This window comes from Lacerta agilis, chromosome 13 (genome assembly GCF_009819535.1).
Source record: "Lacerta agilis isolate rLacAgi1 chromosome 13, rLacAgi1.pri, whole genome shotgun sequence".
Classification (NCBI taxonomy): Eukaryota; Metazoa; Chordata; class Lepidosauria; order Squamata; family Lacertidae; genus Lacerta; species Lacerta agilis.
The window spans coordinates 41,977,109-41,993,576 of record NC_046324.1 but is presented as its reverse complement, the minus strand read 5'-3'; the positions used below and the strand labels follow the sequence as shown (position 1 = coordinate 41,993,576).

General features: G+C 46.8%; 1 protein-coding gene across 1 annotated transcript; it reads right to left on the bottom strand.

Moving 5' to 3' along the window:
- Positions 1–5,497: 5,497 nt before the first annotated feature.
- On the bottom strand, positions 5,498–15,162 carry LOC117056721 (parvalbumin, thymic CPV3). The gene is made up of 5 exons (XM_033167320.1): positions 15,139–15,162; positions 12,720–12,786; positions 9,877–10,009; positions 6,920–7,029; positions 5,498–6,082 (listed from the first exon to the last, which is right to left on the bottom strand). Exons 1-5 carry the CDS (start codon positions 15,139–15,141, stop codon positions 6,057–6,059), a joined length of 339 nt encoding a protein of 112 aa, XP_033023211.1. The 5' UTR covers positions 15,142–15,162; the 3' UTR covers positions 5,498–6,056.
- Between the last annotated feature and the right edge of the window lie 1,306 nt (positions 15,163–16,468).

Here is a 16,468-nt window from a genome sequence, read left to right as displayed (position 1 = left end):
GATCCCAGTCAGCTGTGTGGTCTCCTTTCTTGGTAGCCAGGGCTGTCTCATCCATAGGGGCTAGTGGTGAGGTGCGCCAGGGCGCCACCCCCTCAGGGGCGCCCTGCGAGCCCGCCGACATACCAGCACCCCCCTCCCCAACCCGTCCCCGCCCCCACGGGCGGGCTGGCGGCCGGGTGCTCGCGTGCCGGCAGCACAGGTGCTGCCACCCATGCAGCTCCCGGGCGGGCTGCGAGCTGGCCGCCCTCGCCTCCCGTCCCGGGAGCACTGGAAGGGCGCGCAGAGCCCCGCGCCGCTCCAGCGCCACGCCCCTCATCCCCTGCTCGCCCACCCCCCTGAGGGGCGGCAAGTGCGGGAGGCGGCGGAGAGGCGGCACGCTGGGGGCGCCAGAGGGATCGGCGCACCACGGCAGCCGATCTCCCTAAGACGTCCCTGTTGGTAGCTCACCTGAGCGGAGGGGGGGGCAGTGTGTGGCCCTGGCCTGCAAATTAGTGACTGCTTGTGGATAGCAGCTGAAGAGCTGTGCCTTAGAGTACTGGCTGCTGGGGGGTATTCCTATGGTTTTTTTTAAATATGTTGTTGCATTTTGTACTTCTCTTCTGTATAATTTGGCTTGTCGTGCAATAAAAAATACAGTCTATATTCATATACCAAAAGGTAGGGATGGAAGGATCTGTCAGTTTCAATACCCAGTTTCTCATTTTCCACAATCTTAAATTCAGTTCTTCACATTTCTGCAGCAATTCACGATTTTTGATTTTTAAAAAAATCTTCATGAAAACAATTTTTGGGTGAATTTCTTCATAATAAACACGTTTGTATGCTATTTTAACCAACGCACACATTTTTGTGTGTGCAATTTTTCCTAACATAATGCATTTCTGTATGTTATTTTCACTAGTATATTCATTTCTATGCACATTCCCCACTCAAAGATTCATCGTTGTTTGGTTAGAGATCTGCATCACAAAAATTGGATTTGTGTGAATTCTGAAGTGGTTTGGTTCTCATATTGTTTTGGAAAGTGTGAATTTGACAACATTAGTTTTAAATGCAAACGGAACCAAATTTCTTCACCATTCTCTACTAAGAGGATTATGAGTTAAGAGAAGTACAAGGAATAGATTAGCAGCCATCTGCATAAACTGGCATGACAGCCCTCCTCAAACACCTTGAGGGCTGTCACACAGAAGAGGACAAAGATATATTCTATGTTGCCTTAACTGGGCCTTACATTACAGGAGGGTACCTTGACCAAAGAACTCCTAAAACCTGGAGTTGGTACAGCTCTAGAGAAATGAGAATCAAGTCCTGAAATCTCCTCCCTTGGTCTTCAAACTATTTTGCACTGGGCCTGAGTCTAGATCCCCATAATTCAAGCATCATCCTTTTGTTTATATGTAAAACTGGCAGCAATGCTTCTCTGTTGAACAAACCCAAAGCAATTGTGGCAATTATAGCAGTGATGTGTATGTCCATGTAAAATGTGTAAGAGAAACTTATCGCAGCATAATCCTATACATGTCTTTTCCAAAATAAGTCCCATTGGGTTTGGTAGGCCCACAGTGCTATGCCCATTCACCTGGGAGTAAGTCCCATTGAACGCAGTGGGCCTTACTTCTGAATAAACATGCATCAGGTTTGCCTGTACATTTGACTGGGGATCCTGTTGAATCTTTGATCTTGTTCTTCTGAGACAGGGATGGCCTTGAATGTTAGATAATAAATAAGGTTCTTCAGATAATCTTCGCTGCATGCTGTAAAGGAGATTTTCCTAGGGGAGTTTCAGAGATTTTTTGATATGGAACTCTTCTCCAGGCAGGGGTGTGCCAGCTTTTGCCCCCCCCATATTTTTGGGGTGGGAGCTGGGACCTCCAATGTCCCAGTTTGGTGTAGTGGTTAAGAGCAGCAGACTCGTAATCTGGGGAACCGGGTTCGTGTCTGCACTCCTCCACATGCAGCTGCTGGGTGACCTTGGGCTAGTCACACTTCTCTGAAGTCTCTCAGCCCCACTCACCTCACAGAGTGTTTGTTGTGGGGGAGGAAGGGAAAGGAGAATGTAAGCCGCTTTGAGACTCCTTCGGGTAGTAAAAAGCGGGATATCAAATCCAAACTCTTCTTCTTCTTCTTCTTCCCAAAAACACGGAGGCTGCTCCTCCTGCCGTGGAGAGGAAGGTGGGTCAAAGCAGCCTCTCATCGGTGGTGTTGCCAGGAGGAGGCAAAGGAGTGGCCACTGACCATTAGAGCCACGTGGCCACTGTGTTTGGCTCTGCTCCCATCTCCTCCTGACTTTCTGTGCACAACCTTGGCCCCCCTGCCCCCATCACCCTTGTAAGCTGGCGTCTCCAGGTCATCAGTTTCCCCCTAAATTTGGTGAACATTTTTTAATTCAAGAAAGAACTGACTTCCGGATGCATTTTTAATGTGAACGGATAGGCGAATTTAAGCCTACACACCATCAGATTCTACCTTCAGTTACAGAAATGCAAATGAAACAAGATGTTAATCAGTTAATTGCACCAGTTAGTTGACAAAATGCCTTTAATTCTAAATGTGAAGAGCACACCAAAAGCTTTTATTGTTTCCCACCACGGTTTCTACTACCTTGGAAAGACTGTAATGTCTTTGTTTTAATCCATTCCTAACGCAAATCTAAAACCAGTGTGTGTGGCATTGTATATGCCATTTCTCTTCTGTTTTATTTGCCACACAAAGAAGCATAAGGGAGACTCAAAACACATTTTAATGTCACATAAGAACACATCTTTTCATTTTGGTTCAAACAACAAGACAACTTGTTGAGTCATAAAAGCGGCACCACCAGTAGAAAAATCAAAACAGTGGTCTAACAGTGGAGGGTGTGTCAGGGATTTGCTGGCCTGGCAAAGATGCCTATGCAAATGTTTCAGAAATTTAGTAATCCTGCACTCAGTCCAGCAAAGTCTTCTTACAAAGAACTCCAACTTCCTTAAGCAAGAGGGCGGAATATTATATTTACCCTTTTGGTTCAGGAGTTAGCATTCTACATTCTAAACTGTTAAGACTCACAACATTCCTATGACCAAGAACAGGCTGATATGATTTAGGGGACCTGCAGATGTTGGTCAGAGCAGTCGTGGTAATGGAGAACAGGAAGTGGAGCAGTAAGGGTAAAATCTGAAGGCCATGCGAACACATTGCAAGCACATCCTTTCCCTCCAAGAATTCTGTACACTGTCTTTCGTTTAGGGTTGCTGGGAATTGTAACTCTGTTAAAGGTATAGTGTATACACAGTCAAATGTTATTAAGCATTTTTTTTAAGCATATTCAACACTGCCACTGTTATTTTGAAGAAACTAGCAATTGTTGCTGGTGATCAAACAGGAAACTAAATAGCAATGCCTCTTCTCCTGTCCTGCAGCAGAGACTGGAAAAGAGTGGGGGACGCACACACAAAAAACAGGAAGCCCCTCAGATATATCCATGCTATAGTCATAAACTACTTAAATTGTTATCTCTTTCCCCAGGAAACTCTTGAGTTTTTTTTAGTTCTGAGAGGGGACAGCTAGGTTTCTTTAAAACAGGAGCCCTAGCAACATCACCAAAGCAAGTGGTGGAAAGAGCAATGGCAGATACAAGACATAATGTGATGTAGACCATCCAATAGAAATAGTACATCCTAGGGTCAAACTGTATGTTTTTCAGTAGCAGACAGTGTGCTTAGGACTGGGCACACCATTTTATTAACGGAAAGCAATCATGGTCCCATGGTCTGAAGAATTTGTGCCACAGCCCTAATTCTTCAGAGCATGGGACCATGATTGCTTTCCGTTAATAAAATGGTGTGCCCGGTTCTAAGCACACTGTCTGCTACAGAGAAGGGTTAAAACCTTTCACCCTGTGCCGCTTTCCTGGTGGAATAGCACCCCAAAGATCGCCGTTGCCCCATGGTGATGATATCTATACTGCAAATAGCACCTTCAGTGGCAAATAGTAGTTGGACCAGAGGCAGCTGTTTCTCATAGGAAAATGGCGCAGGAGGAAAAAGCTGCATCACCGCCCCCAACCCGGATCCAAATTCAGTTAAGGATCTATTTGAAATAAGTAACATATGAAGGAGGGTTATTTATGTGAAGCATTATCACATGATGACTGGGCAGTGGGACTGGACTGCTAGCTCTCACGTTGCATGGCCAGATTAGCCGTGGCCTCTGATATCTGCCTGTTGAGCATAGATATCTGAAGAGACGCCTTATATGTGAGCAGCTGCTCTCACTCAGGGGCTCCATACAATTAGGATGTCAGTGCAATCAGGGAGCCCAGTCATAAGCAAGCCTGTGCATTAGCAGTTGCTTGTTTGTGTGTGTGTGTGGGGGGGGTCTCCTCTTCAGAGCTCAGCCTGTGGACACCAGGGATTGGCTAGACCAGGTACACGACACCAGGGATGGGGAAAGTGGCATGCTCTGCTGGGCATCGCCCTTCGTGCAAGTAACATGTCCTACAATGGGGAATAGAATACTTCAGCTCTCTAAGTTTCCAATTTTTCCAATCTTAAATGCAGCAATTGGGGTGGGGGGAATCCTCATGCAAATTCTTAAGCATTTTGGTGCAAATTTGTCCTGATAAACACATTTTTATATGTTATTTTATATGCAGTTTCTCCTAATACAGTGCATTTTTGTATTGTATTTTCACCAATATCTTTATTTTTCTGCACATTGCAACCACTCCCATCGTTCAGCCCAGACACTGAGGTCCAGCACCGAGGGCCTTCTGGCAGTTCCCTCACCGTGAGGGCCTTCTCGGTAGTGGTGCCTGCCCTGTGGAACGCCCTCCCATCAGATGTCAAAGAAATAAACAATTACAGTATCTGACTTTTAGAAGACATCTGAAGGCAGCTCTGTTTAGGGAAGTTTTAAATTTTAATATCTTGTTGGAAGCCGTCCAGAGAGGCTGGGGAAACCCAGCCAGATGGGCGGGGTATAAATAAATTATTATTATTATTATTATTAAACCACGTATATGCATTTTTGTAAACATTTGGTTGGAGAACTGCATCGCAAAAATTGGATGAATGCGAATTTCAAAGGATGACTGTGTTTGGGGGTCTCATATTGCTTTGAAAAGTGCAAATTTGATAGAGTCACATTTAAATGTGAACTGAATGAAATCTTTCCCCCATACCTACCTACAATGTGTGGCCAACAGTTAGCTTAGCAGCTACATTTTACAAGAGAAAAGCCTGTGCACAGCATTCTGCCATAATTGTTCATGTGTATGCAATTAAATGAGTGGGCATGGGCTACACCCAGCAATTTCTTACTTGACGTCTAGGGACCCTGGGGAGGAAATTACATACTGAAGAATGGCAACCATTCAAAATTTAAACAGGGCATTCATAAGAGACCAAAACAAGGACTGTAATTCACCAGAAACGTGGGCCAGAAATAGGGACTGATCTAAATGTGTATGATGACATGAAGAGTGACTGCAAAAACATGAATTGTTGCTGGAATGGCTCTTTAATTTTACAGCATTGGTCCCCAACAAAGCCCACTTTGTGGAACATCCTTTGCTAAGACAATGAGCTTTTCAAAATAGATTTTGAGATTTGAGCCTGGCTATCGAAAATCACACTCACCATAATATATCCACTATACATTCTGGGATATTGTTTGGGACAGGAATGGGGAACCCATGACCTCCAGATGTTGTTGTACCCCACTTTCTACCAGTCCCAGCCAGCAGGATCAATGGTCAGGGCTGATGGGAGTTGTAGTTCAGCAATACCATACGCCCCCCATCTCAAGGTCAGAAGGATAGGCTAGGGCAAAAGAGCATGAAAATATAGATAATTTTCCGTTCAGTGACTGATGAGACAATGACCAAGGTCTACACTAGCACGACATCGCCTTTATTAACTAGTGTAGCAATACCTCATTAAATCTATAAACCATTGACACACAGTCAAGAGAAAAAGAAAATTAGCAATGGGTTCATGGGTTTACAAGCTTCTGAAGGATCGTCTCCTATAGATGCATCTGTTCTCCTGACATGTGTGGTCATTTTCAATGCCTTAGGAGAGCACCATTTCCTGGAATTCTGCACCAAAAGGAGGGGGGGGAGGAAAGTCATTTGCAAAGCTGACTTGTATAATTCAGACAGTTGCTTGTCTACACTGCAATCTCTCATGTAGTTAAAGAACAAGATACGTTAGCGAGGGAGATGGTGACTTCCCTGCTGTTGACAGCAGACCCCACACCCCTCATAGGTTTCACCTGCCCTCAGGTGCCTGATGCTGTTCTTGAACTCTATGGCCTCACCTTAGGCACCTGTACCTGTACCATTGTAAACCTTGATTAAAGCTCTGCTTTCTTACCCACACATAAGAGCCTCTGTTGAAGTGTTGTTTACCTGGACAAGGAGATGGTTAACCCTCCCCTCCCCAGCTGTCCATGTTGAAAATGCAGCAATTAGGCTGGCTTAGGAAATAAAAGTTTCATTTGCATAAATGGAACCTTTTCTAAGTCCAATCACTGCATGGGTGGCTGAGGGAGGGAGACTATGGGGCAGAGCTATTTCCCTGGAATTTAAGAGCCACATATCCGGTTGGTCGTGGCTCTTTGTCCTGGTTCACTGTGAGAGTGGGCAGAATATGAAAAATTCTGTTAAGTCAGATTCCCCCCCCCCCACCTCAGGGAACCAGTTTCTAGGATAATACTTGCAGAACGGAATCACCAGTTGGTGAAAGAGCCTGCCCTCATGGAGAGATGCAGGCCGGCCCATATATTTGGTTGTTGGGGCATTTGTGCTTAGTACTAATCTCACAGAGGGTGCCAGTCAGCCACTTTCTAGGAGAAAGAGAAGGCGACAGAAACAGTGGATACAGGTGACAGGAATAACCTATGCTGGACCATTCAGTATCAGCCACATTCGTACCTTCAGCCCCAATCTTCCCATCTCCATCGTGGTCTCCCGCTGCCAAAAGGGTTTTGGTTTCTGTAGCTGTTAACACTCGGGCTCCACTATCAAACCTCTGGAGGAAAAACCTAGTAAGTGAAAGAATAAAGCGCACACAACTGAATGCCCTTGAATGTACAGCTGCCCGAAGAGGAGTCCTGAGTGACGCTGACCTAGTTTGCATGTAACACTAAGACCACGTTCACACCACACATTTAAACTTCAAAGCACTGTGACAACACTTTAAGTAGAATTAAGTCCCCAAAGAATTGTGGGAGCTGTGGTTTGTTAAGGGTGCTGAGAGTTGTTAAGCGACCCCTATTCCCCGAATTGAGCTACAATTTCCCAGAGTTCCTTGTGAGAAGGGATTTACTGTTAAACCACTCTAGGAATAGTAACTCTGTGAGGGTCTCATAGCAACTCTTAGTGCCATTAACAAACTACAGCTCCCAGAGTTCAATAATAATAATAATAATAATAATAATAATAATAATAATAATAATAAATTTTTATTTATACCCCGCCCTTCCCAGCCAAAAAACCGGGCTCAGGGCGGCTAACACTGATTAAAATCACAGCAAAAACAAAAACACAATCAATTTAAAATAACAGATTAAAATACAAGTTTAAAAATTCAATATTAAAACTGCAGTCTCATTTTCAAATAACCCACCAATAAAAGAATGAAGCATAAATATCAAACAGAAACCAACCCAAAGGCCAGGTGGAACAGCTCCATCTTGCAGGCCCTACGGAAAGATGCCAAATCCCGCAGGGCCCTGGTCCTCTTTGAGGAAAGCCAAGGCTGTTTAAAGTGCCACTAGAGTGCTTTCAATGTACGGCCAACCCATGGCTCAAGAAGAAGAAGAAGAAGAAGAGGAGGAGGAAGAAGAAGAGTTTGGATTTGATGTCCCGCTTTATCACTACCCGAAGGAGTCTCGAAGTGGCTAACATTCTCCTTTCCCTTCCTCCGACACAACAAACACTCTGAGGTGAGTGGGGCTGAGAGACTTCAGAGAAGTGTGACTAGCCCAAGGTCACCCACCAGCTGCATGTGGAGGAGCGGGGAAGCGAACCCGGTTCCCCAGATTACGAGTCTACCGCTCTTAACCACTACACCACACTGGCTCTCAAGAGCTCTAAGCATGAACAGGCAAGTGTGCAAGAACTCGGGAGGAAAACCACACCCACCTGGCTCCTTTCCTGCTGTTTGAATCGTGGTCCCCCTGAGCTTTCTGAATCAGACCATGAGCTGGAGGCATTTGAGGACAGGGGACAAGACGATGCTACAAATCCTACTTGATCCTACTGAGACAATCTCAGGCCTGGGCACTAAAGCGCTCTCCTGCTTTTGATCCTCAGCGCATGGTATTCAGAAGTTCACTTCCTATGGCACTAACTGGAGGTAATATATTCACTGGAACAAGGCGGCATCAATAGCTTTATCCTGTACTAATTTGTCTAATCCCGTTTACCTAGGAGATTTTCTTCTCCCTGACAGACGGTGGTGTTGGAGAGAAGGGAAAAGTGGGCACCAAGTCTACCAAATGGAGACTGGTCGGAGGAGCAAGGAACTAAAGCAGAAATTGAGAACCTGTAGTCTTCGAGGCAGGATGCGGGTGGCGCTATGGGTTAAACCACAGAGCCTAGAGCTTGCTGATCAGAAGGTTGGCGGTTTGAATCCCCACGACGGGGTGAGCTCCCATTGCTCGGTCCCAGCTCCTGCCCACCTAGCAGTTCGAAAGCACGTCAAAGTGCAAGTAGATAAATAGGTACCACTCCGGCAGGAAGGTAAATGGCATTTCCGTGTGCTGCTCTGGTTTGCCAGAAGCGGCTTAGTCATGCTGGTCACATGACCCGGAAGCTGTACGCTGGCTCCCTCGGCCAGTAACACAAGATGAGTGCCACAACCCCAGAGTCGGACACGACTGGACCTAATGGTCAGGGGTCCCTTTACCTTTACCTAGTCTTCAAGGACTCCACTCCCATCAGCCTGAGCCAATGTGGCCAGCAGACAGCTCTGATGGTGACTGAATTTCAGCAACCTAGGGCCACAGATTCCTCATCCCCGAGTTTAAAAAATAATAATAAGGTGGGATGCAGATGAATAGGCATTTTTTGCCTCCCACATTTTAAAAATTTCTCTCAATAGGAGTGCAATTTTAAATCAAGCTGATTAGGTTTTACGGTAGAAGGGACTACTAGCAGATTCCCCCAGGAAATCATTCTGAGCGGTTCAATAATTTGCATGTTTATTCAAAAATAAACCCTGCTGTGTCCAGTGGGGCTCAGGCAGGGGTGGAGGAAGGGTGTGTGTGCAGTGGGGGCATTACGCCCCAGGTGTCACCACTGAGGAGGGTGACAAAATGGCGGGCGGCACTCACCGCGGGGCCTGCAGCGCACCCGAGCCACACGTCTCTGCTGGGAGTGACGTGGTGGCTTGGGCACCCACAGGCTCCGTGCTGCCCCAAACGGTTTGTCCGCCGCCTCCCCCTCAGGCAGGCAGACTCCTCGGAGGCCCCGCGGAGCGTCTTGCCCCGGCTGGCCCTGCCCCTGGGCGCAGGGCACATGTACCGCCCCAGATACTCTATCATCTTGTTCTGCTGCTGGGCTTAGGCTGTGTAGACGCTGTCTTTGAAACACATTCTTTCCCTCAAAGAATTCTGGGCACTGTACATTACCCTTCCCGTGTTACAGTTCCCAGCAACCCATAACAAACCACAGTGCCTGTAATTCTTCGAGGGAGAAGAATTATGTGCTTTATAGGTATAGTGCCCAGAAAGAGTGCACAGGGTGTCTGTTAAATATGGTTCGTTCCTATTTTATATTCATGCCGAGGACGCACCAAAGAAATGAGAGAAACACGAAAGGAAGAGAGATGTCTAGGCAACTTCAAAAGACAGAGAAAGGGAGCAAAAGGGGAGGTGGAGCCTCACTTGAGTTCATCTTCTTCAATGTAGCCGCTTTGATCATTGTCTAGGATGCGGAAGAGATCCTTCAGTTGGCTGCTGCTCTTTTTGGACATGCCACTTATCTGAAAGAATTTTTTGTAGTTGAAACTATCTGGAGCTAAGACAAAAAAAGGGAAGCTGTTGTTACCTAGGAGCTTGGAATACAGATGAAGACGGTCACTTCTTTTGTTCCTATGCATCCTGTCCCCAAAAGTTGCTCAGATCCTCTTATGGGTTCTGTGCATGTGTGCGCTTACAAGCGGCATTTTAAGATTTCTTTCACACATGCCTGCTTCTCACTGCGTTATCTTTGCGAGGGATCTGTTCCCGAGTGGATCAGACTTAATGCATTTCTGTCTCTGGCATGGTTTATTTATTTGATTGTTGCATAAAATTTATATACCGCTTCACTATTAAAAAAAAACCCAAAACCCAAAACACCAAACCTCAAACATGCTGATTCCCAGACCATCTGTGGGCCGAATGGAGAAGGCGATTGGGCCGGATCTGACCCCCGGGCCTTAGTTTGCCTACCCATGCTTTAAGAGTGGCTGCAACCCTGCCTCTTTCAAGGCACCAGGGACCACCACCACCCCTCTTGCAAAGAAGTGTTAGCCATACTCTGGATCCAACCACTTAGACCCTCTCTACTATATTTAATAATATTTTGGCTAGCACCTCGTTCACATTAGCCGATTGCATGAGCTGAAACTGACACATTTGATTCCCTATAAAGATAGGCTTTAGAGCCCAAGGGTTTTTAATGCAGAAAAAAAGGAGTTTGGCAACCAAACCAAACCATACACTAAATGTGTGATTGCACCCTTCAAAATAGCAGCTGCAGGGAAAAGACGCCCGGGATTTATTTAACTTAGAAAAATCTACGGGCTGTTTAGTGAGAAAAATAAAGAAAGTGGCGCACAAAATGATCTTACCAATGAGACACAGATCAAATACAACAATGAGACATAGATAAGATAACTGAATTGGAACCTGTGTATTCAGAACACTGGTGTAGTTAGGTAATTTAAGACTCTGAACTTCAAGGTCTCTTGGAGGCCTTCCTCTAGATGGCAATGTGTATTATACTTCATTTACTGCTGTGTTTGGATGCCCTCCTGCTTATTCTGTTGTCTAGGGCTGGGAGCAAGCTATAGGTAGGGGATTTCCTGCTTGTCAATGTCCTGGAGGAATCAGGCTAAACTCAGGGGTCCCCAAACTAAGGCCCAGGGGCCGGATGCGGCCCAATCGCCTTCTAAATCCGGTCCACAGACAGTCCGCGAATCAGCGTGTTTTTACATGAGAAGAATGTGTGCTTTTATTTAAAATGTATCTCTGGGTTATTTGTGGGGCATAGGAATTCGTTCATTTTTTCCCCTTCAAAATATAGTCCGGCCCCCCACAAGGTCTGAGGGACAGTGGACCGGCCCCCTGCTGAAAACAGTTTGCTGACCCCTGGGCTAACTACTACCTTGAGCTCTTAACCTCTTGAAGATCTTCAGTCTACAATGGAAATACAATATAATACCGTTGAAGGCAGCATCTTGGGCTTGGTCAGTGACTGAGAACCTGTGGCCATGAGGTGAGGTGAAAGAATTTGCCTCAGGGGCACATCTGACCTCTGCCCCCACCACCACCCCACCGCCACTGTTGCACCGCTGCCAGCCTTGCTGTGGCTCTGCTCAAGCCACCTCTGCTGCCGCCACAGAAACCTTGCCCTCACCCCAACACTGCGTCCTCACCACTTCCACTGTGTCGTGGCAGCAGCCTGGAGGCAGCCGTGGCATACCCGGCAACATTTCTCTGATGAAAATAGGGATGATTGTGATGATGGTGGTAATAATAATAATAATAATAATAATAATAATAATAATAATAATTTGCCCATCTGACTGGGTTGCCATTTTTAAATCTATTTTATTGTTAGTAACTGTAAACCAGACTGTGTCGTTCTGTTTCTGTTTTTGGTTGTTATGTATATGGGCTTAAAGCCGAAATAAAAACGAGTTGAGTTGATTGGTTTGCCACAGCCACTCTGGGCAGCTTCCAACATATATAAAAGCATAATAAAATACTAAACATTAAAAAAACTTCCCTATACAGGGCTGCCTTCAGATGCCTTCTAAAGGTTGTACGGTTACTTATCTCCTTGGCTCGGGGGGTCATGTAACTCCATGCTCTTCAACATTTCCCCGATGAAAATAGGGGTGCCCTTAGGAAAACGCGGGATATTCCAGGGTCAAATCAGAAACCGGGACGGATTCTGTAAACCTGGGACTGTCCCGGGAAAACAGGGACACTTGGAGGGTCTGCCATAGGCAAGGCTGTAGTTGCAGTGGCAGGACGGGCGGCAGTGCAGATGCAATGTTGGGGGCATGGAGGGTGCCTGGATTTGTGGGGGGACAATGCTGGGCGGGGGGGCGGGAGAGGGCAGCAGGGCGTTTTGCCTACAGTGGCAAAACCTCCTGGACCGTGCCTGCCTGTGTGGCTGTCCAGAAGTTGTTGGAATCAAACCCTAATCAACCCCAGCCACTATGGACAAGAAGTTAGGAATTATGGGAGCTATAGTGCAACAATATCTGGAGAGCCATAGATTCCCCATTCCTGGACTAATGGACCTTTGGGTCACATTCTTTCCGTACATTGAAAGCCTATCACTTCACCCACAGAATCCTGGGAGCTGTGGTTTGCTAAGGGTGCTAGGAATTGTAGCTCTGTGAGAGGGAAACTACAGTTCCCAGGATTCTTTGCGGGTAAGCCATGACTGGTAGGGTGGTACAAATGTGTTTCAGATGAAGCTCTTAGATTATTTACACAGACAATTTTACCTTGACAGTCTCTGATTGCAGCAGCAATATCAGAAGGGCTGATGATGTCGCTGATGCTCATATTAATCTGTCCCAAAAGACAAAAAAAAGCAAAGTGCTATAACAAGGCAAGCGAGCTCATCCTTTCACTCAGGGAACAAAAGATATACGCGAGAAGAAAAAGCAAGTGGCATTGCATTAGGCTTTTAAGACAAAACCTATTAATATGTATCTTTAAAATTGTCTACACAATCAGCATAACCATGGCTGGATCCAGAAAACATCAAAGGAGCGTTTCAGTTTAAAGCGTTGTAAATTTAAACAGGGAAAACAGATAGAGAAAAACAGGGCTCTGTATCACCATCTAGTGGCACAACGTTATATCACATATACAACGCATATAACTTGCTTTTTCTTTACCAGTCTGAGTCCCATGTTTGGATAAACCTTCTCCTCATACCGAGCGTCAAAATCATTGGCCCCATCATTGACTCAGGCCTGCTTCCATATTTGATGCATCTTACGTATTTTTGCGCAAAACAGCATTGTATTTTGAGATGCACAGATATGAGAGACGGAGATGAGAGAGAGAGAGAGAAATAAGCACCCCGGCTAAAAATGGAAAGGGTGGAATATTTTCCACTAAAAATGGTTACTCATCCTAGTATTGTGGACAATAACAGGTTAAAAAAGGGTAGCCGATAGATAGATAACAGGTCCATCTTAGAGAAGAAGCACTATGCTTACTACTCAAGAGATGTTTTGCTCCCTTAGTCCCTTTCATGGCTTTTCCAGGCAGGGAAACAGTTCACAGGTAAACAGATAATAGCTCAGTCTTAGAGACAAGACAAATCTGTATACTTACAATGTAGTTGGCCAGGAACAGGTGTCTCTGCCCTTTAATCTCTTCACGGGCTTGCTCAACTTTATGGTTTCCCCGAGCAGGGAAGAGGTGGGAGGGGGGGAAAGAGCCGAATCAATATCAGGCAAAATTGTACCTTTGGCTTGGAGTTGTCCACCTAACTTATATAGGATTCAAAAGGTGACAATAGCGACTTAGGTTACCCTTTCATGGATTAGATGCTCAATTTGAGACCCTGCTCAAATGTCCTGCTTAACTAATGAACTGGGTTTTTCCCCCCCTTCTATTTATACACAAGGAGAATATCGTAGAGAGAATTGCCGACACTCCCATCTTGGCAATATGTTCTTGCACTGAATTTAACTAGGCCTGCGCCAATGTTGGGGGGGGGGGAAGTGTCCAGGGACAGTTTTTGTAGCAAGCAGCAGCGCCTGGGCTGCACCCAGCTCCCAACTGTGTAATACTCAACCAGCAGAGAGAATTACGGACACTCTCATCCCGACAATATATGATTGCACTGGCATTTCGTCTAGCTTAAGTGCAACCATCAAATTGGAATTCCACATGAATTCAATGTGAGGGACCAAAAACATTTGCTTTGGTTAGTAATGGCAAGTTGGATACCAAGGAGAAAGTCTTTAGCTCAGTGGTAGGGTTCATGTGTTGCAGGCAGCAGGTTCACAAAATTAATGCCTGCCTTGGTTTGGACATAACGCTAAACCATCGTTTAGATTTCTACGAGTTACAAGCCTTGAGTTTCCCTCTCAGTATTATTCTGAAGACAATGGAAGCTTTCACTTAACCACACTTTGTTATATCCAACTCCTAAACTGTGGTTAATCTGGACGTTATTTTGAAACGAGTTTGAGGCCGGCTTGTTTCAGCATATCATAATTCAGGCAAGCCACAGTTTCCCAGGATTCAGTCTGCTCCCCAGTGTAAATTTGCTTAACAGGAAATGCAAAAGTGTGAAAAAGACATTTTAAAAATAACACCTCCTCTCCAAATGTGGCTATTTGTTGCCATTGATGTGGTAGATATAGAAAATAACTGATCTTCAAAATGTGCAGGATCCATCACTGGTTATTATTTTTGCTGCACAGAAGCAAATTATAGGGGCTGTTAATATCGTTATACGATGGTACATATATAGGGGTGCGTGATCTGGAATGAAAACGAATAGAATGAAAATGCAACTTTTATATATGTATTGTGTTTGTAAGCGAAATACTAGCTGTTGCTCTTGTTGCACCTGAAAGACAGGACAAACTCCTCTGGGGTATCTTCTTTGGGTTTGCCCCCACCAGAGATGCAACCAGCTGACCCCAGCAAGCTTGCCTTATATCCTTCCCAGCGCCAAAGCAAGGTGCAATGGTTTGGGGGGGGGGTATCCTGAGCAGCTATAGCTAGTTGGACAGATGGCATTCAGCCGCAGTGGGGCCCAGTCATGCTGCTTAGTATCTCCCAGAAAACAGCCTCCTGGAGAGAGCTGCTTCTGCAAGGGTGCAGGGGGTCTGAAGGTAAGCTCAGTGCATCTCCCCACTCCCCCTGTCTCAGCTGCCAGAGGGAGCTCCATACCATTGGTGAGAAGGGCAGGAGACTGTGCTGGCCCCAGGGGTTTGTCCGTGAAGCGCGGTCCAAGTCCAGTCCTGGGTCTGGGGGTCCAAAGGAGGTCAGTCCGGCGGGGAGCAGGTCAAGGTCCAAGGCAGGTGCAGTCACGAGGTTTCAGGTTGAGCATACGCTTGCAACTAAGTTGCTCACGCAACTTGGGCTGGGTCTGGCTGGCTTTTATCTGGCCCTATGCTTAGGGCGGCCCCGATCCTCCGGAGACTCACCTCTCCTCCGGGCCTGGAGGCGAGCACTCCTCCTGTAGGCACTTAGTTCTCTTCGCCTCTCTGTCCTGAGCCTCTGCAGCTCAGGAGAGGCTGGTGGGTTACTGGACCCAGGGGCTGCCTCAGCTTCCTCTGAAGAGGCTGGGAGTGGAGCACCTGCAGGCAATGGGTCCTCCCTCCCATCAGGAGCCAGAGCAGACTCTGCTGATGCCTGCACCTGGGGATCCAGCACAGGTGGGGATCCTTCAGGCTCAAGCCCTGGCCCTGGCTCAGCTGGTTCTGGAGGCGGGGAATCCTGTGCAGGCTGGGATCCCTCAGGTTCAGCATCAGAGTCTGGCTCCCAGGCCATCACAGAGACAGTGGTGAGGGGGGCTGAAACCACGTGGTGGGCCATCCCTGTTCTTTCCGCTGCCCCTTTCCCCCGCTGCTCATGACTCAGTCAGGGTCACTCAGAGGTGGAGCAAGGTGAGTGCGGTCCGCCCCGGGTGTCATCCCCGAGGGGGGTGACACCGCCCCCCCCACTCCCTGGGGCGCTAGCTGTGGGTGGCACACCCCCTGGGATGTGACCCCTCCGGGATGCTCGCTGCAGGCAGCACACCCCCTGGGATGGTTAGGACGGGCAGCGCACCCCTGGGACACTCACTCTGCCCCCTGGGACGCTAGCCCTGCCCTGGGCGCACGCCACTCCAGGTGCAGGAGTAGCTAGCTCTGCCACGGTGTCACTTAGACTTGGGAAAATGAATCACGTTTGTGCAAATGTTTCTTCCTAAGTTTAATTGCTGTGCATTAGAGGTGTTGGGTGTGAGTAGCTGCATACATTGAGGAAAGGGCTAACCCTTTTCTCCCAAGCTGCAATCTCTTGGGAAATCCCCAGTGGCAGTTAGGTAATGTACAGTGAAAGCCATTTCCTAAAACGCCGCTGCTATCTTGGGAAAAAGAAGAATGAGAATGTAAAAAACCCTTTTAATGACAGCGAAAACTTGGGCAGCTCTGACGGGACTGTTGTTGTTATTAAATAGAGTTGTCTAAAAGATGATTGTGGGACGCGGGTGGTGCTGTGGGTTAAACCACAGAGC